The sequence below is a fragment of the Oncorhynchus kisutch genome, linkage group LG24 (genome assembly GCF_002021735.2).
Source record: "Oncorhynchus kisutch isolate 150728-3 linkage group LG24, Okis_V2, whole genome shotgun sequence".
NCBI classification, from domain to species: domain Eukaryota; kingdom Metazoa; phylum Chordata; class Actinopteri; order Salmoniformes; family Salmonidae; genus Oncorhynchus; species Oncorhynchus kisutch.
In genome coordinates, this window is record NC_034197.2 from 45,703,287 (window position 1) to 45,727,476 (window position 24,190).

At 44.5% G+C, this 24,190-nt stretch overlaps 1 protein-coding gene across 3 annotated transcripts; it reads right to left on the minus strand.

The window, feature by feature from the left end:
* Nucleotides 1-789: 789 nt before the first annotated feature.
* dnase1l1 (deoxyribonuclease I-like 1) lies at nt 790-23,697 on the minus strand. 3 transcript variants are annotated; one of them, XM_031803553.1, is made up of 9 exons: nt 23,609-23,697; nt 9,031-9,186; nt 8,438-8,526; nt 8,259-8,348; nt 7,561-7,673; nt 4,693-4,805; nt 2,766-2,923; nt 2,313-2,409; nt 790-2,073 (listed from the first exon to the last, which is right to left on the minus strand). In XM_031803553.1, the coding sequence occupies exons 2-9, from the start codon at nt 9,175-9,177 to the stop codon at nt 1,960-1,962; spliced, it is 921 nt and encodes a 306-aa protein (XP_031659413.1). In that variant the 5' UTR covers nt 9,178-9,186; nt 23,609-23,697; the 3' UTR covers nt 790-1,959. The 3 variants fall into 3 exon arrangements, with proteins under 3 accessions (XP_031659413.1, XP_031659415.1, XP_031659414.1); XM_031803555.1 differs by having other exon boundaries at nt 23,590-23,647; XM_031803554.1 differs by having other exon boundaries at nt 23,605-23,642.
* Between the last annotated feature and the right edge of the window lie 493 nt (nt 23,698-24,190).

Below are 24,190 nucleotides of genomic sequence, written 5' to 3' on the forward strand. Positions count from 1 at the left end.
CGCCCAGAGTAGGCAGCAAAATGGGGATTTTGTCTCCGATCTGAACTTGTCAGGGACAGCTATATCAGGGCCAGAATGTGTAGTGTACGCCCAGCTTAACGTGACTATAGACGTGATAAAACATGGCTACCGGGCACCAGTGGCTTTGAATTGGGAAAGACTGTATGGCCACTCATGACCTGCAAAACTAGATTTCATTTCAGAAATGTCCTCTACCGGAACCCCCTGTATATAGCTTCGCTATTGTTATTTTACAGCTGCTCTCTATTTGTTACTTCGATTTTTAAATGATCCTTTATACATTCTTAACTGCGTTAAGGGCTTGTCAGTCAGCATTTCACTGTAAGGTCTACACCTGTTGTATTTGTCGCATGTGACAAATAACATTTGATTTTTTAAGAATAGGTTAAGGGTCAGTTTTAGATTAGTGGTTTTACAGGTCCGTCGTCTCCCCTTTGAATTCAATACAATCGATGCATACTGTCCCCAGTGGATGTCTTGTGCAGTGTAAAAATATATTTCCTTACATAAAAACATACACAGTAAATATCCTGATATTAATGGCTGACGTGAATAAGGCTTTGGTGTTCAGACTCCTGAAACCCAGGCTAGAATACCATCAAACCTGTTAGTGTCGATTTACAAACTAGTGGTGCCGTGTGTGTGCTCACGTTTCCTATTCTGATCATTCAGGTAGTAGTAGGGGGTTTAAAGGTCGTTCTGTGATTTCATTGAGCTATGAGGTACTATGGAACTACTGAAATAGGTGTTTGATTGAATAATCCCGTGTGTCAGCAAAAAAAACGGTTTTATTGTTACATATATCAGATAGGTGCAGTGAAATGTTTTACAGGGTCAGCTATAGAAGTACTGTGCTGGAGCAAATTAGGGTTAAGTGCCTTGCTCAAGGGCACACAGGCAGGTTTTTCACTTTGTCTGAATTGGTATTCGAACCAGAAGTCTCATGGAGTTCTCCCATCACACACACACTGGTCGTGTTCCAGGCTGACGACATTGCAGACGCCTGCCAGAACTCAAAACACCTGTACAGGTGTTTAACATATTGTGCTAACTACACTGAACAAGAATATAAATGCAACATGTACATTTTTGGTACCATGTCTCATGAGCTGAAATAAAAAATCACCCAAATTCTAATTCATATGCAAAAAAAAAGCTTATTTCTCTTAAGATTTTGTGCACAAATTTGTTTATATCCCTGTTAATGAGCATTTCTCCTTCGCCAAGATAATCCATCCACCTGACAGGTGTGACATATCAAGAAGCTGAATAAACAGCATGATCATTACGCTGGGGACAATAAAATGCTACTTTAAAACGTGCAGTTTTGTCACAAATCACAATGCCACAGATGTCTCAAGTTTTGAGGGAGTGTGCAATTGGCATTCTGACTGCAGGAATATCCACCAGAGCTGTTGCCAGAGAATTGAATGTGCATATCTCTACCATAAGCCGCATCCAACCTTGTTTTAGAGAATTGGGCAGTACGTCCAACCGGACTAAAAACCGCAGACCATGTGTAACCACGCCAGCCCAGGACCTCCACATCCGGCTTCTTCACTTGTGGAATGGTCTGAGGAGGGGGTACTGTGGAGCATTTCTGTCTGTAATAAAGCCCGTTATGGGGAAAAACCTATTCTTATTGGCTTAGCCTGGCTCCCCAATGGGTGGGCCTATGCCCTTCCAGGCCAACCCATGGCTGTGCCCCTACCCAATCATGTGAAATCCATAGATTAGGGCCTAATTTATTTATTTAAATTGACTGATTTCCTTCTATGAACTGTAACTCAGTAAAATCTTTGAAAATGTTTAATGTGGTGTTTATATTTTTGTTCAGTACACATCATATGATACAGTATAGCCATCTGGTGCTTGACGTGGGACACAACCATTGATTGATGCAATGCAGTATAGTCGGCCTGGAACATGGCCACAGGTTCAGGTGGAGATGAAGAAGGCCACGAGGATGATCAGAAGGGTGTGGCCTCCCAAATGTTCTGACCCCGCCTTCAACTCAACCTCCACTGGGTAGTGGTCACTGACGTCCAGAGCCTGGAAAAGACACACATGCACACATTGATATAATATACTTCCTGAATTGACTCTGTGGGTGTGTTGCCTGTTGAATTGACTCTGTGTGTGTTGCCTGTTGAATTGACTCTGTGGGTGTGTTGCCTGTTGAATTGACTATGTGGGTGTGTTGCCTGTTGAATTGACTCTGTGGGTGTGTTGCCTGTTGAATTGACTCTGTGGGTGTGTTGCCTGTTGAATTGACTCTGTGGGTGTGTTACCTGCTCCTCTGTGAGGCCGTATTCTTTGGCGAAGTTGAAAGGTTGTGCGGACTGGGGTACGATGGCTTTTTCAAATGCCTCCCCGTGGACCACGATCCTACAACACACACAGGGTTAACATGCAGGATTACCACACAGGATTACCACACAGGGTTACCACACAGGGTTAACACACAGGGTTAACACACAGGGTTAACACACAGGGTTAACACAGGGTTAACACACAGGGTTAACACACAGGTTTAACACACAGGATTACCACACAGGATTACCACACAGGGTTAACACACAGGATTACCACACAGGATTACCACACAGAATTACCACACAGGGTTAACACAGGTTGGGTATTCAATCAAAGGTGTATTGTAGACCAGTGCACTGGACAGCCTTTGATGCGCTCACACACACGAGCACACACACACACACACACACACACACACACAGACGTACCTGTCGTAGGCACAGGTCGTGGTTTGTCTAACGGTGGTGTCCTCTGTGTCCCCTATTAGCCACAGGAAGGCCTGGTTACTATAGAGACGTACATGCTGCCTGTTCTTCTTGGCCACGTAACCACAGTCAGCGTTAAAATCCCCTAGGAACATCACCATCTACACACACACACACAGTTAAAATCCCCTTGAAACATCACCATCTACACACACACACAGTTAAAATCCCCTAGGAACATCACCATCTACACACACACACAGTTACCATCACCATCTACACACACACACAGTTAACATCACCATCTACACACACACACACACACAGTTAAAATCCCCTAGGAACATCACCATCTACACACACACACACACACACAGTTAACATCACCATCTACACACACATACAGTTAACATCACCATCTACACACACATACAGTTAACACCACCATCTACACACACACACAGTTAAAATCCCCTAGGAACATCACCATCTACACACACACACACAGTTAAAATCCCCTAGGAACATCACCCCTAGGGTGTTGGTGGTCATGACATTTTGTCAGCCAATAACTGGCAGTCTAATTGACCGTTAATTAACATAAACACATTTAGCGTTTCCTGATTCACACACACAGCCTACAAGCCACTGATGCAGACCTTTGGAACATCTACATTTTAAAAAGTCTAATAAATCCATGTAATATAGTCTACACCTTCACAATAAATCCATGTAATATAGTCTACACCATCACAATAAATCCATGTAATATAGTCTACACCATCACAATAAATCCATGTAATATAGTCTACACCATCACAATAAATCCATGTAATATAGTCTACACCATCACAATAAATCCATGTAATATAGTCTACACCATCACAATAAATCCATGTAATATAGTCTACACCATCACAATAAATCCATGTAATATAGTCTACCTACACCATCACAATAAATCCATGTAATATAGTCTACACCATCACAATAAATCCATGTAATATAGTCTACACCATCACAATAAATCCATGTAATATAGTCTCCCTACACCATCACAATAAATCCATGTAATATAGTCTACACCATCACAATAAATCCATGTAATATAGTCTACCTACACCACCACAATAAATCCATGTAATATAGTCTACCTACACCATCACAATAAATCCATGTAATATAGTCTACACCATCACAATAAATCCATGTAATATAGTCTACACCATCACAATAAATCCATGTAATATAGTCTACCTACACCATCACAATAAATCCATGTAATATAGTCTACCTACACCATCACAATAAATCCATGTAATATAGTCTACACCATCACAATAAATCCATGTAATATAGTCTACACCATCACAATAAATCCATGTAATATAGTCTACCTACACCATCACAATAAATCCATGTAATATAGTCTACACCATCACAATAAATCCATGTAATATAGCCTACACCATCACAATAAATCCATGTAATATAGTCTACACCATCACAATAAATCCATGTAATATAGTCTACCTACACCTTCACAATAAATCCATGTAATATAGTCTACACCATCACAATAAATCCATGTAATATAGTCTACACCATCACAATAAATCCATGTAATATAGTCTACACCATCACAATAAATCCATGTAAAATAGTCTACACCATCACAATAAATCCACGTAATATAGTCTACACCATCACAATAAATCCATGTAATATAGTCTACACCATCACAATAAATCCATGTAATATAGCCTACACCATCACAATAAATCCATGTAATATAGTCTACACCTTCACAATAAATCCATGTAATATAGTCTACACCATCACAATAAATCCATGTAATATAGTCTACACCATCACAATAAATCCATGTAATATAGTCTACACCATCACAATAAATCACAGAAACACTTACCTCTGTCTTCCATTTCTTCTTGACATCCAGGAAGACATCGTAGAGGGCATCGATCTCTTTAGTAGCGTTGGTGGGAGTGGTGTGCTGGGGTACTAACACAAAGTCCCGTATTGCTGGAGAGAAAGAGAGAAAATGAGACAGAGAGATGGTGTGAGAGAGATGATGATGAGAGAGAGAGAGGCAGAGAAAGAGAGAGAGGCAGGGAGAGAGAGACAGAGAGTGAGAGAGGCAGGGAGAGAGATACAGAGAGTGAGTGAGGGAGAGAGAGGCAGGGAGAGAGAGAGAGATTGAGAGAGACAGAAGGAGAGACATAGGGAGAGGCAGGGAGGGAGAGAGACAGAGATTGAGAGAGACAGAAGGAGAGACATAGGGAGAGGCAGGGAGGAAGAGAGACAGAGATAGAGAGAGACAGAAGGAGAGACATAGGGAGAGGCAGGGAGGGAGAGAGACAGAGATAGAGAGAGCCAGAAGGAGAGACATAGGGAGAGGCAGGGAGGGAGAGAGACAGAGATAGAGAGAGACAGAAGGAGAGGCAGGGAGGGAGAGAGACAGAAGGAGAGACATAGGGAGAGGCAGGGAGGGAGAGAGACAGAGATAGCGAGAGACAGAAGGAGAGACATAGGGAGAGGCAGGGAGGGAGAGAGTGAGACAGAGGGGGAGAGAGATACACAGAGAGAGGTGGAGAGAGAGACAGGGAGAGACATAGACACAGAGAGAGGGGAGAGACAGATATGGGGAGACAGAGAGAGGCAGGGAGGGCCTTCTATTCCATCAAAAGGAAAATAAAAGTCAACATACCAATTAGGATCTGGCTAAAACTACTTGAATCAGTTGAAGAACCCATTGCCCTTTATGATTGTCAGGTCTGGGGTCTGCTTACCAACCAAGAATGTACAAAATGGGACAAACACCAAATTGAGACTGCATGCAGAATTCTTCTAAAATATCCTCAGTGTGCAACGTAGAACACCAAATAATGCATGCAGAGCAAAATTAGGATGATACCCACCTAATTATCAAAATCCAGAAAAGAGCCATTAAATTCTACAACCACAAAAGGAAGCGATTCCCAAACTTACCATAACAAAGCCTACAGAGAGTCTGGTTAAGAGTCCCCTAAGCAAGCTGGTCCTGGGGCTCTGTTCACAAACACAAACAGACCCCACAGAGCCCCAGGACAGCAGCACAATTAGACCCAACCAAATCATGAGAAAATATAATTACTTGACACATGGGAAAGAATTAACAAAAAAACGAACTAGAATGGTATTTGGCCCCTATACAGAGAGTACACAGTGGCAGAATACCTGACCACTGTGACCCAAACTTAAGGAAAGCTTTGACTATGTACAGACTCAGTGAGCATAGCCTTGCTATTGAGAAAGGCCACCATAGACAGACCTGGCTCTCAAGAGAAGACAGGCTATGTGCTCACTGCCCACAAACTTCCCGCCAAATGTATGACCATATTAGAGACACATATTTCCCTCAGATTATACAGACACACAAAGCAAAGACAAAGCCAATGTTGATAAACTCCCATATCTACTGGGTGAAATACCACAGTGTTCCATCCCATATCTACTGGGTGAAATACCACAGTGTTCCATCCCATATCTACTGGGTGAAATACCACAGTGTTCCATCCCATATCTACTGGGTGAAATACCACAGTGTTCCATCCCATATCTACTGGGTGAAATACCACAGTGTGACATCCCATATCTACTGGGTGAAATACCACAGTGTGACATCCCATATCTACTGGGTGGAATACCACAGTGTTCCATCCCATATCTACTGGGTGAAATACCACAGTGTTCCATCCCATATCTACTGGGTGAAATACCACAGTGTTCCATCCCATATCTACTGGGTGAAATACCACAGTGTGACATCCCATATCTACTGGGTGAAATACCACAGTGTTCCATCACAGCAGCAAGATGTGTGACCTGATGCCACAAGAAAAGGGCAACCAGTGAAGAACAAACACCATTGTAAATTCAACCCATATTTATGTTTATTTATTTTCCCCTTTGTACTTTAACTATTTGCACATTGTTACAACACTGTATAGAGACATAATATGACATTTGAAACTTTTGTGAGTGTAATCTTCACTGTTCATTTTTATTGTTTATTTCACTTTTGCTTATTATCTACTTCACTTGCTTTGGCAATGTAGACCTATGTTTCCCATACCAATAAAGCCCTTATTAAATTGAAATTGAATTGAGATTGAGAAAGAGACAGAGAAAGAGAGAGAGAGAGAGAGAGAGAGAGAGACAGAGAAAGAGTTTGAGAGAGAGAGAGACAGAGAATGAGACAGAGAGACAGAGGCAGAGTTAAAGAGACAGAAAGATGTCATGTCTGTTTAATCCTATCTCATGATGTCATGTCTGTTTAATCCTATCTCATGATGTCATGTCTGTTTAATCCTATCTCATGATGTCATGTCTGTTTAATCCTATCTCATGATGTCATGTCTGTTTAATCCTATCTCATGTCATGTCTGTTTAATCCTATCTCATGATGTCATGTCTGTTTAATCCTATCTCATGATGTCATGTCTGTTTAATCCTATCTCATGATGTCATGTCTGTTTAATCCTATCTCATGATGTCATGTCTGTTTAATCCTCTCATGATGTCATGTCTGTTTAATCCTATCTCATGATGTCATGTCTGTTTAATCCTATCTCATGATGTCATGTCTGTTTAATCCTATCTCATGATGTCATGTCTGTTTAATTCTATCTCATGATGTTCTCAACTCAATTGATTCACTCCAATGTACTTGTAATAACATCTGACGACTGTAACACCCCTACGATAACTTATAACAGTGTTATAACAGCAGTGCTACCTGTCTTGGGGGTGTGAAGGCGGACGATGAAGGGTTCTCTGGAGAAGGCATCCTCGTCTCCCGGCAACATGTCAGAATACTGGTACTGATCTGTTACTGTCACAGAGCCGATCCTACACACAAACACACAGTAATCAGACTCAGTTAGACTCAGTTAGACTCAGTCCTGCACAGGAAAAAGAGGACTATTTTACCTGTAACCTTTATTTAACAAGACAGTTGAGAATACATTCTTATGTATAATGACAGCTTCCCAGGGAACAGTGGGTTAACTGCCTTGTTCAGGGGCAGAAGGACAGATGTTTACCTTGTCAGATTGGGGAAACAGATCCAGCAACCTTTCGGTTACTAGTCTAACGCTCTAACCACTAGGCTACCTGTTCTAACCACTAGGCAACCTGCTCTAACCACTAGTCTACCTGTTCTAACCACTAGGCTACCTGCTCTTACCACTAGGCTACCTGCTCTCACCACTAGGCTACCTGCCGCCCCCAATAAAGGTGCTGATGATGATAGTTGGTCTCACCTGAACACAAACTGGTCCTGGTAGCTAGGTGTCCTGGTCTCACCTGAACACATACTGGTCCTGGTAGCTAGCTGTCCTGGTCTCACCTGAACACATACTGGTCCTGGTAGCTAGGTGTCCTGGTCTCACCTGAACACATACTGGTCCTGGTAGCTAGGTGTCCTGGGCTCACCTGAATACAAACACATACTGCTCCTGGTAGCTAGGTGTCCTGCCCAGCCGCTCACTGGCCACATAATCATACTGGTTCTGGCTGTCATGCCTGATAGAGAAGAGAAAAACCCTCTTGATATACACACTCACATTTACAACCTCTGAAAACATGGATTTTTAGGTGTTTGTGTGTTTGACCTGTTCAGTTCAGTTATCAGCAGCGGTATGGCTTTCTGTTTAGTGTCTCTCACTTCCTGTAGCAGGCACACATCACAACGAGACACGATCTGAAACACACACACACACACTTTCAGCTTTAATCTGAAAATAGTGGGTGTGTGTGTCTGGGTGTGTATAAGGCAGTTGTGGTATGGAAGGGTCCTCTCCTCTCCTCTCCTCTCCTCTCCTCTCCTCTCCTCTCCTCTCCTCTCCTCTCCTCTCCTCTCCTCTCCTCTCCTCTCCTCTCCTCTCCTCTCCTCTCCTCTCCTCTCCTCTCCTCTCCTCTCCTCTCCTCTCCTCACCTCACCTCACCTCACCTCTCTATCATGTCTGTACAGGTCTCTATGTCAGGTTCTGAATGCTTCAGTCATGAGATCATATGTCATCCAGGTTAACTCACACACAGCCCTCTGATAAGCCCTGCTGCAGCCTGCGAGTGTGTGTAGGTGTGTGTGTGTATAGCTGGTTGCCCCTCGAGTGTGGGTGTGTGTGTATAGTTTTGTGTATAGCTGGTTGACCCTGTGAGTGTGTGTGTGTGTGTGTGTGTGTGTGTGCACGCATGAAACTCTCACCCGTATTAGTGTGTGCATGACTTCAGTGTTGCGTGACTTGGAGTCTCCGAAGCTTTGGACGTTAAAGGCACAGATCTTAAACCCTGATATTAGCTCCCCCCCTCTCAGAGAGAGGAGGAAGAGGAGGAGGGAGGAAGAGGATGACATGGTGCCAAGCTGTGGAAGAGGCAGAATCTTGTTAATCAGTCTGTTAATCAGTCTGTCAATCAGTCATCCAGCCAGTCAGTCAGCCAGTCAGTCAGCCAGTCAGCCAGTCAGTCAGTCACAAAGTTATGTAGAAATCTCTCAATAATCATATGAATTGTGTATCCTAAATCAGCGTTTTAAAAAAAACTATCCTTGTTAAATAGACATCTCCATTGTTGAGTTGCTACCGTGCTGTGTTGTCATGTGTTGCTACCATTCTGCATTGCTACCCTGTTGTTGTCATGTTGTGTTGCTACTGTGTTGTTGTCATGTGTTGCGACCGTGTTGTTGTCATGTTGTGTTGCTACCGTGTTGTTGTCATGTTGTTACCATGCTATGTTGTCATGTGTTGCTACCATGTTGTGTTACTACCGTGTCGTTGTCATGTTGTGTTGTTACCATGCTGTGTTGTCATGTGTTGCTACCATGTTGTGTTGCTACTGTGTTGTTATCATGTTGTGTTGCTACCTTGATATGTTGTCATGTGTTGTTGTCATGTGTTGCTGCCATGCTATGTTGTTTTCATGTTGTGTTGCTATTATGCTATGTTGTCATGTGGTGCTATCATGCTGTGTTGTCATGTGGTGCTATTATGCTGTGTTGTCATGTGGTGCTATCATGCTGTGTTGTCATGTGGTGCTATTATGCTGTGTTGTCATGTGGTGCTACCATGCTGTGTTGTCATGTGGTGCTATCATGCTGTGTTGTCATGTGGTGCTATTATGCTGTGTTGTCATGTGGTGCTACCATGCTGTGTTGTCATGTGGTGCTATCATGCTGTGTTGTCATGTGGTGCTACCATGCTGTGTTGTCATGTGGTGCTACCATGCTGTGTTGTCATGTGGTGCTACCATGCTGTGTTGTCATGTGGTGCTACCATGCTGTGTTGTCATGTGGTGCTACCATGCTGTGTTGCTGCCATGTTGTGCTGTTGTCTTTGGTCTCTCTTTATATAGTGTTGTCGTGTCGGGATGTGTGTTTTGTCCTACATTTTTAATACCAGCCCCTGCAGGAATCCTTTTGCCTTTTGGTAGGCCGTCATTGTAAATAAGAATTTGTTTTTAACTGACTTGCCTAGTTAAATAAAGGTTCAATTAAATAAAATAAATCATTTATTTGAACTATTCTATAGTTAATGAAACTGACGCTAACAGTTGAGCTTCCTCCACTGTCCAACTACCCCATACTGGGCTTGAACCAGTGATCCTCTGATCACAAACACAAGCAACCCTGCTCCTTGACAATGCACCAAGGGTTTGAGCCACCCAAATGTTACCTCTTGGATGGCGTCATCCATGACAGTTCAAGCTACTTTTGGAGTGAGCTTATGGCACGTTCTTAACTCTGCTACGCTAGCACACCTGATTACACTTGTCAACTAATCCCTGAATAGGTGAATCAGATAAGTTAGTTCAGGGAAACAACAAATTCTAAGATGTCTGGGGGACTGGGGGACTTTAACTCAAGTAGCAGTTGAGTTAAATAGAAATGTCTCAATATTCATAAAAAAATGTGTAAGCTAAACCAGTGGTCTTGCCCAGGGAGCGCTCCCAGGCAAACCAGTTGCCCAGGGACCGCTCCAAGGCAAACCAGTGGCCCAGGGAACCCTCCCAGGCAAACCAGTGGCCCAGGGAACCCTCCCAGGCAAACCAGTGGCCCAGGGACCCCTCCCAGGCAAACCAGTGGCCCAGGGAACCCTCCCAGACAAACTAGTGGCCCAGGGAACCCCTCCCAGGCAAACCAGTGGCCCAGGGAACCCCTCCCAGATAAACCAGTGGCCCAAAGACCCCCTCCCAGGTGAACCAGTGGCCCAGGGAACCCCTCCCAGACAAACCAGTGGCCCAGGGACCCCTCCCAGGTGAACCAGTGACCCAGGGAACCCCTTCAAGACAAACCAGTGGCCCAGGGAACCCCTCCCAGGCAAACCAGTGGCCCAGGGAACCCCTCCCAGGCAAACCAGTGGCCCAGGGAACCCCTCCCAGACAAACCAGTGGCCCAAAGACCCCCTCCCAGGTGAACCAGTGGCCCAGGGAACCCCTCCAAGACAAACCAGTGGCCCAGGGACCCCTCCCAGGTTAACCAGTGACCCAGGGAACCCCTTCAAGACAAACCAGTGGTCCAGGGAACCCCTCCCAGACAAACCAGTGGCCCAGGGACCACCTCCCAGGTGAACCAGTGGCCCAGGGACCCCTCCAAGATGAACCAGTGGCCCAGGGACCCCTCCAAGACAAACCAGTGGCCCAGGGACCCCTCCAAGAGAAACCAGTGGCCCAGGGACCACTCCAAGACAAACCAGTGGCCCAGGGACCCCTCCCAGGCAAACCAGCGGTCCAGGGAACCCCTCCCAGGCAAACCAGTGGCCCATTAACCCTATCATATGTTAGCAACAAAAAAAGGTTTATCAGATGAATGATAATGGCAAGGAGAAGTAATCAACATTTAAAAAATAATATATTTAGTTTTCATTATTTTGACCTCCCCACATAATTTGAAAGGGAAGTTTAAACTCTAACATAGCCTATTAGCTTGAACGGTCACTCCTAACACATTATCACTAAAAGCTGCTATTTAGCTGGTTAAACAAACGTTAGCCATGTGTTGGTAAGGAAAGGTAACTCTAAGAGCAGCTGGTTAGCTGGTTAACCAAACATTATGTCTTGGTAAAAATCTATGTCCAAGTAAAGAGCGCTCACCAGCAGCCAGCAGTACTTACCGCGACTGGTACTCACGGGTGCTTTTTCAAAGCCAAGTAGTGTAATTGAGGCTTATAGCCTATTAGCAGGTGCTTTGACAAAGCCTGACAGATACTACAAAGAGTGTAATTGGCTCAATACTAGGAGCTGAGAAATAAAGTTGACATCATTAGAAAGATTATATTCTCCTCTTCTCTACTGTAAACTCTCAGAAAAAAAGATATTCTCCTCTTTTCTACAGTATACTCACTCTTCAGCTCTTTTTACTCTTCTTACTCTTCAGCTGTGCTGATAGGACAACCAAATCAAATCAAATCAAATTTTATTTGTCACATACACATGGTTAGCAGATGTTAATGCGAGTGTAGCGAAATGCTTGTGCTTCTAGTTCCGACAATGCAGTAATAACCGACAAGTAATCTAACTAACAATTCCAAAACTACTGTCTTATACACAGTGTAAGGGGATAAAGAATATGTCCATTTATGGTTTGAGGTACAAACCCCTTTTCTGTTCCAGGAAGAACCCTTTTGGATTCCATGTAGAACCCTCTGTAGAAAGGCTTCTACATAGAACCCCAAGAGTTCTACCTGGAACCAAAAGGGTTCTACCTGAAACCAAAAGGGTTCTACCTGCAACCAAAAGGGTTCTACCTGTAACCAAAAGGGTTCTACCTGCAACCAAAAGGGTTCTACCTGTAACCAAAAGGGTTCTACCTGTAACCAAAAGGGTTCTACCTGTAACCAAAAGGGTTCTACCTGTAACCAAAAGGGTTCTACCTGCAACCAAAAGGGTTCTGCCTGGAACCAAAAGGGTTCTGCCTGGAACCAAAAGGGTTCTACCTGGAACCAAAAGGGTTCTACCTGAAACAAAAAAAAGGTTATTCAGAGGGGTCACCCTACTGGGACAGTCAAAGAACCCTTTAAGGTTCTAGATAGCAACTTTTTTTTCTAAGAGTGTAGGCATGCAACAACATATTTAGTTGTTGCTAATAATATTCATGAAAACATTGAAATGAAAATGAAAAAAACATTTTTGGATTGCAGACTCCCTACAGTACCTCCATAGAACCTTAGAGGGCCAGACCCCAGATTGAATATCCCTGAACTAAAATATACACAACTTCAGTCAGTTTAACTTTATAGTACCGTGAGACAGGAAGATCATGATGAAGATAAATCCTTCAGATTCATACTGCCACTATTTTTAAATTAATGTAGGAGTGTAAACAAATTAGATCTGGTAGAAGATAATACAAACAAAAAAACACGCATTAAATTTTTTTCATCATCTTTGAAATGCAAGAGAAATTCCATACATAGAGATAGGATTCTAGGTGTAATTTAAATGTTGTCCACAAGATGGCAGCAATGTGTGTGCAACGTTTTAGACTGATCCAGTGAAGAATTACATCACTTCCCAACATTTTGTATCAAGTCTGCCAGGAGTTTGCCCGAATGTGCCGAATTGGTCAAATAATATAATTTCAAGTACATAACTATAGAGAACAAATAAAAATGATATGGTAATAAAAAATATATAAGTTTACACACTCCAAGGAATGGATCATTAGTTTCCCTACAGAAAATACACTAACCTTCACACATCTAGATGGCAGGGACTGCAGTGTGGTCAAACTGTGAACCCAGTTTCTACATTTGAATATAAAAATGGATTTTTTTCAACCAAAACTACACTACATTTTATCTCTGGGACCCTCAGGATGACAAATCAGAGCCAGATTACTGAATGTAAGTACATTATTTACCTTCAGAGGTTAATGTATCAAACCAATTGCCTGATAAAAGGGTTTGTTGTTGTGCACTTTCCTCAAACAATAGCATGGTATTTTTGTTGTTGTAATAGCTACTGTAAATTGGACACTGCAGTTAGATTAACAAGAATACTGAGCAACAACTGTCCCGGTTTAGGGACACTGATCCTGTCGACTTTTGTTATATATCGAGCTGACTAGCACTATTTTACTCAGCATGACAAAGAAGAAAATTACGAGTGAGGAAAGGAGATAAATCACACAAAATCATCTTTATAACGCTCTTTCAGAATGCTGTGATTGGCTTGAATGTCTAGCCTGGTGTCGTGGCAAATTCCTGTATTACCAAATGAGGAGAGTTACAAACCACACACCACTCAGAGTTATACTTAAACTTCATCTTTTAATAATATGAGCTTTACAATAGCCCTTTGACTCAGATCAGTGCCTATAAATGAGCCCCAACATAATGGCAACTGAGATCTTTTATAGCAAAGATACACCCCTCTCAACTTACATGACGAACCACAGATCTTAGGAACAGTTCACAAAGGGCCTTTTACTTGAAAGAGGAGTATCCCATAGCTAGATAGCATTAGTTATAAATTATCATTCAGTTTGGTCTCTAAGATGAGGTTCTAATCTCGTTCTTGGTACTTCATAGTACCAAAACATTACCTCACTATCTGGACTGCTCTTTAGACTGTATTGGCCAAAGACATCGTAAATCTCCTCAGTCAGTGCTATCTCATAGAGGCCCATCCTCAGTGGAACACACACACAATATTCAACAGATTCTATACTGTCGAATAAAACAACCATTCTAATACAATACAAAGATTAAAAAATAATCTTACAAGCATTATAACAATCTTGCAATTTTCCACGACATCTCCCCATCACATGGTTTAACAGATACATTCACATATGAAGACAATTTTCCATTCTGACCTCTCCCCTCTCTGGGCCCCAAGTGACTGAGCCCTAGCTGACTGAGCCCTAGGTGACTGAGCCCTAGCTGATTGAGCCCTAGGTGACTGAGCCCTAGGTGACTGAGCCCTAGCTGATTGAGCCCTAGGTGACTGAGCCCTAGCTGACTGAGCCCTAGCTGTCTGAGCCCTAGCTGTCTGAGCCCTAGCTGTCTGAGCCCTAGGTGACTGAGCCCTAAGTGACTGAGCCCTAGGTGACTGAGCCCTAGGTGACTGACGGCTAAGTGACTGAGCCCTAAGTGATTGAGCCCTAGCTGACTGAGCCCTAAGTGACTGAGCCCTAGCTGACTGAGCCCTAGCTGACTGAGCCCTAAGTGACTGAGCCCTAGCTGACTGAGCCCTAAGTGACAGAGCCCTAGCTGACTGAGCCCTAGCTGACTGAGCCCTAAGTGATTGAGCCCTAGCTGACTGAGCCCTAAGTGACTGAGCCCTAGCTGACTGAGCCCTAAGTGACTGAGCCCTAGCTGACTGAGCCCTAAGTGACTGAGCCCTAGCTGACTGAGCCCTAGCTGACTGAGCCCTAAGTGACTGAGCCCTAGCTGACTGAGCCCTAAGTGACTGAGCCCTAGCTGACTGAGCCCTAGCTGACTGAGCCCTAAGTGACTGAGCCCTAGCTGACTGAGCCCTAAGTGACTGAGCCCTAGCTGACTGAGCCCTAAGTGACAGAGCCCTAGCTGACTGAGCCCTAGCTGACTGAGCCCTAAGTGATTGAGCCCTAGCTGACTGAGCCCTAAGTGATTGAGCCCTAGCTGACTGAGCCCTAAGTGATTGAGCCCTAGCTGACTGAGCCCTAAGTGACTGAGCCCTAGCTGACTGAGCCCTAAGTGACTGAGCCCTAGCTGACTGAGCCCTAGCTGACTGAGCCCTAAGTGACTGAGCCCTAGCTGACTGAGCCCTAAGTGACTGAGCCCTAGCTGACTGAGCCCTAAGTGACTGAGCCCTAGCTGACTGAGCCCTAAGTGACTGAGCCCTAGCTGACTGAGCCCTAGCTGACTGAGCCCTAAGTGACTGAGCCCTAGCTGACTGAGCCCTAAGTGACTGAGCCCTAGCTGACTGAGCCCTAGCTGACTGAGCCCTAAGTGACTGAGCCCTAAGTGACTGAGCCCTAGCTGACTGAGCCCTAAGTGACTGAGCCCTAAGTGACTGAGCCCTAAGTGACTGAGCCCTAGCTGACTGAGCCCTAGCTGACTGAGCCCTAAGTGACTGAGCCCTAGCTGACTGAGCCCTAAGTGACTGAGCCCTAGCTGACTGAGCCCTAGCTGACTGAGCCCTAAGTGACTGAGTCCTAAGTGACTGAGCCCTAGCTGACTGAGCCCTAGCTGACTGAGCCCTAAGTGACTGAGCCCTAAGTGACTGAGCCCTAAGTGACTGAGCCCTAAGTGACTGAGCCCTAGCTGACTGAGCCCTAAGTGACTGAGCCCTAGCTGACTGAGCCCTAAGTGACTGAGCCCTAGCTGACTGAGCCCTAGCTGACTGAGCCCTAAGTGACTGAGCCCTAAGTGACTGAGCCCTAAGTGACTGAGCCCTAGCTGACTGAGCCCTAAGTGACTGAGCCCTAGCTGACTGAGCCCTAGCTGACTGAGCCCTAAGTGACTGAGCCCTAAGTGACTGAGCCCTAAGTGACTGAGCCCTAAGTGACTGAGCCCTAGCTGACTGAGCCCTAAGTGACTGAGCCCTAGCTGACTGAGCCCTAAGTGACTGAGCCCTAGCTGACTGAGCCCTAGCTGACTGAGCCCTAAGTGACTGAGCCCTAGCTGACTGAGCCCTAAGTGACTGAGCCCTAGCTGACTGAGCCCTAGCTGACTGAGCCCTAAGTGACTGAGCCCTAGCTGACTGAGCCCTAAGTGACTGAGCCCTAGCTGACTGAGCCCTAAGTGACAGAGCCCTAGCTGTCTGAGCCCTAGCTGTCTGAGCCCTAGCTGTCTGAGCCCTAGGTGACTGAGCCCTAAGTGACTGAGCCCTAGGTGACTGAGCCCTAGGTGACTGACGGCTAAGTGACTGAGCCCTAAGTGATTGAGCCCTAGCTGACTGAGCCCTAAGTGACTGAGCCCTAGCTGACTGAGCCCTAGCTGACTGAGCCCTAAGTGACTGAGCCCTAGCTGACTGAGCCCTAAGTGACAGAGCCCTAGCTGACTGAGCCCTAGCTGACTGAGCCCTAAGTGATTGAGCCCTAGCTGACTGAGCCCTAAGTGACTGAGCCCTAGCTGACTGAGCCCTAAGTGACTGAGCCCTAGCTGACTGAGCCCTAAGTGACTGAGCCCTAGCTGACTGAGCCCTAGCTGACTGAGCCCTAAGTGACTGAGCCCTAGCTGACTGAGCCCTAAGTGACTGAGCCCTAGCTGACTGAGCCCTAGCTGACTGAGCCCTAAGTGACTGAGCCCTAGCTGACTGAGCCCTAAGTGACTGAGCCCTAGCTGACTGAGCCCTAAGTGACAGAGCCCTAGCTGACTGAGCCCTAGCTGACTGAGCCCTAAGTGATTGAGCCCTAGCTGACTGAGCCCTAAGTGATTGAGCCCTAGCTGACTGAGCCCTAAGTGACTGAGCCCTAGCTGACTGAGCCCTAAGTGACTGAGCCCTAGCTGACTGAGCCCTAAGTGACTGAGCCCTAGCTGACTGAGCCCTAGCTGACTGAGCCCTAAGTGACTGAGCCCTAGCTGACTGAGCCCTAAGTGACTGAGCCCTAGCTGACTGAGCCCTAAGTGACTGAGCCCTAGCTGACTGAGCCCTAAGTGACTGAGCCCTAGCTGACTGAGCCCTAGCTGACTGAGCCCTAAGTGACTGAGCCCTAGCTGACTGAGCCCTAAGTGACTGAGCCCTAGCTGACTGAGCCCTAGCTGACTGAGCCCTAAGTGACTGAGCCCTAAGTGACTGAGCCCTAGCTGACTGAGCCCTAAGTGACTGAGCCCTAAGTGACTGAGCCCTAAGTGACTGAGCCCTAGCTGACTGAGCCCTAGCTGACTGAGCCCTAAGTGACTGAGCCCTAGCTGACTGAGCCCTAAGTGACTGAGCCCTAGCTGACTGAGCCCTAGCTGACTGAGCCCTAAGTGACTGAGTCCTAAGTGACTGAGCCCTAGCTGACTGAGCCCTAGCTGACTGAGCCCTAAGTGACTGAGCCCTAAGTGACTGAGCCCTAAGTGACTGAGCCCTAAGTGACTGAGCCCTAGCTGACTGAGCCCTAAGTGACTGAGCCCTAGCTGACTGAGCCCTAAGTGACTGAGCCCTAGCTGACTGAGCCCTAGCTGACTGAGCCCTAAGTGACTGAGCCCTAAGTGACTGAGCCCTAAGTGACTGAGCCCTAGCTGACTGAGCCCTAAGTGACTGAGCCCTAGCTGACTGAGCCCTAGCTGACTGAGCCCTAAGTGACTGAGCCCTAAGTGACTGAGCCCTAAGTGACTGAGCCCTAAGTGACTGAGCCCTAGCTGACTGAGCCCTAGCTGACTGAGCCCTAGCTGACTGAGCCCTAGCTGACTGAGCCCTAAGTGACTGAGCCCTAAGTGACTGAGCCCTAAGTGACTGAGCCCTAGCTGACTGAGCCCTAAGTGACTGAGCCCTAGCTGACTGAGCCCTAGCTGACTGAGCCCTAGCTGACTGAGCCCTAAGTGACTGAGCCCTAGCTGACTGAGCCCTAAGTGACTGAGCCCTAGCTGAGAAGGGAAAAGTGCAACTGCCAACAGTATAGTCCAAAGGGAGACATTCTAATGACAAGTATCTCACATAAGCATATTATGTAAATAAAACATCTTTTTTATTATAATGTGTATTTATCTGTTACCCAACTAACTCTGATTCATCCTCCACACTGGTGCCAGATCTGTTTGGCAATAGGGCTATTGAAAGTCATGTTGAGTCACGTAACTTCGTCACACCTTCTCTCCAGTTTCCCGCTAAACTCTTGTTCCTCATACCTTCTCTCCAGTTTCCAGCTAAGCTCTTGTGCCTCATACCTTCTCTCCAGTTTCCAGCTAAGCTCTTGTGCCTCATACCTTCTCTCCAGTTTCCCGCTAAGCCTTTGTAATTCACACCTTCTCTTATACCTTCTCTCCAGTTTCCAGCTAAGCTCTTGTGCCTCATACCTTCTCTCCAGTTTCCAGCTAAGCTCTTGTGCCTCATACCTTCTCTCCAGTTTCCCGCTAAGCCTTTGTAATTCACACCTTCTCTCCAGTTTCCCGCTAAGCTCTTGTGCCTCATACCTTCTCTCCAGTTTCCCGCTAAGCCTTTGTAATTCACACTTTCTCTCCAGTTTCCCGCTAAGCTCTTGTTCTTCATACGTTCTCTCCAGTTTCCCGCTAAGCTCTTGTGCCTCGTACCTTCTCTCCAGTTTCCCGCTAAGCTCTTTGTGCCTCATACCTTCTCTCCAGTTTCCAGCTAAGCCTTTGTAACTCATACCTTCTCTCCAGTTTCCAGCTAAGCCTTTGTAATTCACACCTTCTCTCCAGTTTCCCGCTAAGCTCTTGTGCCTCATACCTTCTCTCTAGGGGTGGGTGTCAGATAGCCTAGCAGCTAGACTAGAGCGTTGTGCAAGTAACCAAAAGGTTGTGCCCTTGAGCAAGGCACTAAACCCTAAATGCTCCAGGAGCGCTAGATAATGGTGACCCTGGCTTTGACCCCACTCTCCGAGTGTGTCTCAGGGGGAGTTGGGATATAAAAGAAAATACATTTTCAATTCACATATGTGTATTAATACACACATGTACATGGAGTTAAATACGAGGTCCAAGTCATTAATGGTTACATGGTAATTACTCAATAATGACCTAACAATTGCAGTGTGATTAGTTAAGGATTCATTAAAGCCCAGTGGGAGTACCCAGACGCTTTTATCCAAAGTGACTGACAGTTGTGTGTGAATTGCTTACATTTTATGTGTGGGTACCCATGGGAATTGAACCCACAATACATTGCAAGCTCCACGATTTACCAACTGAGCCATATAGGACCATTTAAACTAGTCTACACACTAGATTCATACTACATTAAACCCCCAAGACTTCAACTAGCCTACAGGCTAGGTTGGATGTTCCCAGCTGACAAGATACAGAGATCATTTGAGATGCTCCCTGAATGTCACGTGAGCTCAGAGTGACAGTGGTGAGTTCCTACTGTCTTTTCCAACTCTCTAGACCGTTAGGCTTAATAGTTACATGGTAAGTACTTGATAATGACCTAACAGTTGCAGTTTGGTTTGTTTGTGGTAAAACCAGCAGGGTGCAACACAGGCTAAGTAAGATTCACCCTACATTCAACCCAGACTGAAACTACAGCTGTACAAAGTCAAATTGGCAGAGTTAATTGAACTCCTATGGAGTCAAATTTAACACTATTTGGGAGTTTATGTGTGACTCGTTTCAGGAAACTAGGCATATGTTGCGAGTCACTACTTCACAGGAGCACCATTTGAGCCAAATGCGTTTTTGGGCAGAAATGCCTTCTTGAACATATAAACGTTCATGTGCCTTAATAACTAACTTGTATGCCATGTAAAAATACAAATACAATTGATAAATGACGTGCTTACTTGATTTAGCCACTGAAAAAGTCAGTAACCGTCCTGCTAGCCATGATTTGATGAGATAATGAGTGGGCTGGACATGCCCGAGAGATGAGTTCGGATTGGTCTGCCATGTAGCACGCATCTATTTGAGCTGGTCAGTATGTGTAGGTAATCCTGTCTAACGCAGCTTTTAAAAAAAGATATCACGTAGTACAACTGCATACGTGTTGCCCTCCACATTTTGGAGGACTGAGTTTTGAAATCAGTGGAATTACAGTATGATAGCTAAGGAGATGTTGAAAACACCTGTCTCCGGATTACATCTTCAAACTAAGGACCACCATGAGGGAGAAGCGTACATCCATTACGTGGGTAATTTTCAGATATTTTCAGATATTACACGTTTCTACTTTAGTCAGAAAGATGTTTTCATTTCAAGTTAAAGTGTACTGTTAGCTTGCCAGCTAACATTAACTGGCTGGCTCGCTAGCTAACATTACGTGTATGATCTGCGTAGTAATATTATTCTGTGTAGTAATATTATTCTAATCAGAAATCCATTTGCATTGCTAGTTATAGCCTAATGTGAGCTAGCTAACATTGAACCTGGTTAGCTACCTGCAGATTCATGCAGGGTAGTAACGTAATGAGTTGGTTCATTGCTTATGGTTCAATGCTTAGCTAGCTAGCTACATGTCTAAACAAAAGACTCCACTATGCAAGTATCCAATTCAATAGAATGTTCATGATGTACCTGCAACAACTGTTGATAGACGTAGCTGGTAAATTCTCTCTGGCTATCTACTCTGATTTCAGAGTATTCTTGTCTGGGTGTGCCAGAGCGCAGAATAACTGACGAATTTACGAACACTCAACACCCGCTGAATATGGCCAGTGTCAGTAAACGTTGGCAAAAAAGCATAATTACATTGTTGCCAGCAGTACAGTTGCAGTCACCAACACGCTGGATAACATGAAAACAGCCTAACCAGCTCTGCTAGGGTGAGTAAAATGGTCAGAGTGGGGTGTTCTCTCATTTGTGTCTGGAAGTAGCTAGAAAGCTAGTCAATGTTAGCCAGTTAGCTTGGGTGCTTGACTGCTGTTGTTAGGGCTTGGATCACTCCTACTCCTTGGCCAGAGCGTCCAATCTGAACGCTCCTTAAAGAGATGGGTGGGGCTAAAGCTTAAGAGGGTGTGAACGATGCTGAATGGGTGTAGATAAAGAGGAGCTCTCCAGTAGATACCAAAACATTCAAGCATACTGGGAAATATGACACTGAGGCCCCTCCCACATCTGTGGATAACTCCATAGATTGAACGCCCTGTCTCTGGATACTCTTAATGGGGTTAAAAGTATTCTGTCCCAATGAACGCCAGTCATCGACACTAACTCCAGGGACCATATAACTCTCTTGAGGGTTGAGAACTCTAATTTTAATTATCCTTAATTTACTGAGGCATAGCAGAGAAATGTAACGCACACACACCCCACATACAGTGCCTTCAGAAAGTATTCACACACCTCAATTTAAAAAATATATAATATTTCTCTACAGCCTGATTTTAAAATGTATTACATTGAAATGTTGTGTCACTGGCCTACACACAATACCCCATAACGACAAAGTGGAATTCTGCTTTTAGACATTTTTACAAATTAATTAAACATGAAAAGCTGAAATGTCTTGAGTCAATAAGTATTCAACCCCTTTGTTATGGAAAGCCTAAATAATTAAAAGTAAAAATGTGCTTAACAAGCCACATAATAAGTTGCATGGCCTCACTCTGTGTGCAATAATAGTGTTTAACATGTTTGTTTATGACTGCCTCATCTCTGTACCCCACACATACAATTATCTGGAAGGTCCCTCTGTCGAACAGTGAATTTCAAAAACAGATTCAACCACTAAGACCAGGGAGGTTTTCCAATGCCTTGCAAAGAAGTGCATCTATTGGTAGATGGGTAAAAAAAAAATCTGACATTGAATATCCCTTTGAGCATGGTGAAGTTATTAATTACACTATGGATGGTGTATCAATACACCCAGTCACTACAATGATACAGACGTTCCTAGTTCAGTTGCCAGAGAGGAAGGAAACTGCTTCCACCATGAGGCCAATGGTGACTTTAAAACAGTTACAGAGTTTAATGGCTGTGATAGGAGAAAACTGAGGATGGATCAACAACAATGTAGCGTCTTCACAACACTAACATAAATGACAGACTGAAAATAAGGAAGCTTGAACAGAATAACAATATTCCAAAACATGCATCCTAAAGTAATACTGCAAAAAAATTTGTCAAAGAAATGAACTTTTTGTCCTGAATACAAAGCATTATGTTTGGGGCAAATCCAACACAACACATCACTGAGTACCACTCTTCATATTTTCAAGCATGGTGGTGGCTGCATCATGTTATGGGTATGCTTTTCATTGTTAAGAATTAGAGTGCATGGTGGTGTCTGCATCATGTTATGAGTATGCTTGTCATCATTAAGGATTAGAGTGAATGGTGGTGTCTGCATCATGTTATGGGTATGCTTTTCATTGTTAAGGACTGGGGAGTGAAACAATACAGCTAAGCACAGGCAAAATCCTAGAGGAAAACCTGGTTGCCTGCTTTCCAACAGACTCTGGGAGACAAATGCACCTTTCAGCAGGACAATAACCTAAAACACAAGGCCAAACATGCCAAGACAACATTGAATGGTCCTGAGTGGCCTAGTTACACTTTTGATTTAAATCGGCTTGACAATCTTGAAAAATGGCTGTCTTGCAATGAAAAGACTTTAAAATGCTGTCTATCAATGATCAAGTTGGAAGAATTTAAAAAAGGATAATGTGCAGATATTGTACAATCCAGGTTTGCAAATCTCTTAGAGACTTACCCAGAAAGACTCACAGCTATAATCACTGCCAAAGGTGATTCTAACATGTATTGACTCAGGGGTGTGAATACTTAGGTAAATTATGTCATTATGGGGTATTGTGTGTAGATGGGTGAGAGAAAAAATCTATTTAATCTGTTTTGACTTCAGGCTGCAACACCACAAAATGAGGAATAAGTCAAGGGGTATGAATACTTTCTGAAGGCACAGAACCAGAGTCACATTTCAGTACCTCTATTACACCAACTGTTCCTTAGCCGACTGTACTACAACAGACGCTGTACTAAGGAGAATCGCACTGAAACACCCATGTGTGTTATATACTGATACCTCGCTCCCTCTCTCTCACACACACGCACAAAAAAAAACACTCTCTCAAGAAACACATTGGACACACTAAAGGAGACCAGAGTCCCATATAACAAAGGTGTGGGACAAATTCTCCCTTAGTATTAGTATATAAATACAGACGTGGAACAGAGGCTAAGAATTAAAGATTGACAGAAAGACGAGACACACAGATAAATTACATTACATTCTGTGGTCTTACTAACTTGGTGGAGTCGGCTTACTTTCTTCTTCCTGGTTCAAGAGAAGACTGCCCCGCTGCTACCCTCTCTATCCCACCCCACCCCTCTCTGCTTCCTGTAGGAGGGGTCACTGCAGCTGACGAGTTCCATAAAAACACGCAGGCAAACACACACACACACACACACACACACTGAAACCTGAGTTGTTGCAGCCTCCGTCACTGTCTCACTGTCAACCCAGCAGTATGAAGAGGGCTCAGATTCACAAAATAACAAGTCTGTACAGTAGTTAAGGAAAAAATGCCAGTTAAGAAAAAATGTATTCTTAAGAAAGTTTTGTGAATCCAGAAAAGCAAATTGAAGAGAAAGAACATGTTTAGCAACGTCTTGTGGAACGTTACAGATGTTTAGTTATGAGTTGGTTATATGTTTATCTGTGTCTCGTCTAATCTGTTCCCCCTCTCCGGTGCTCGACGTTGCAGGTCTACTAACCACAGTCCTTGCAACCTATTATTACGCACACCTGGCAACCCTCATTCCTCTACCTTGCAACCCTCATTCCTCTACCTGGCAACCCTCATTACAACACCTGGCAACCGTCATTAC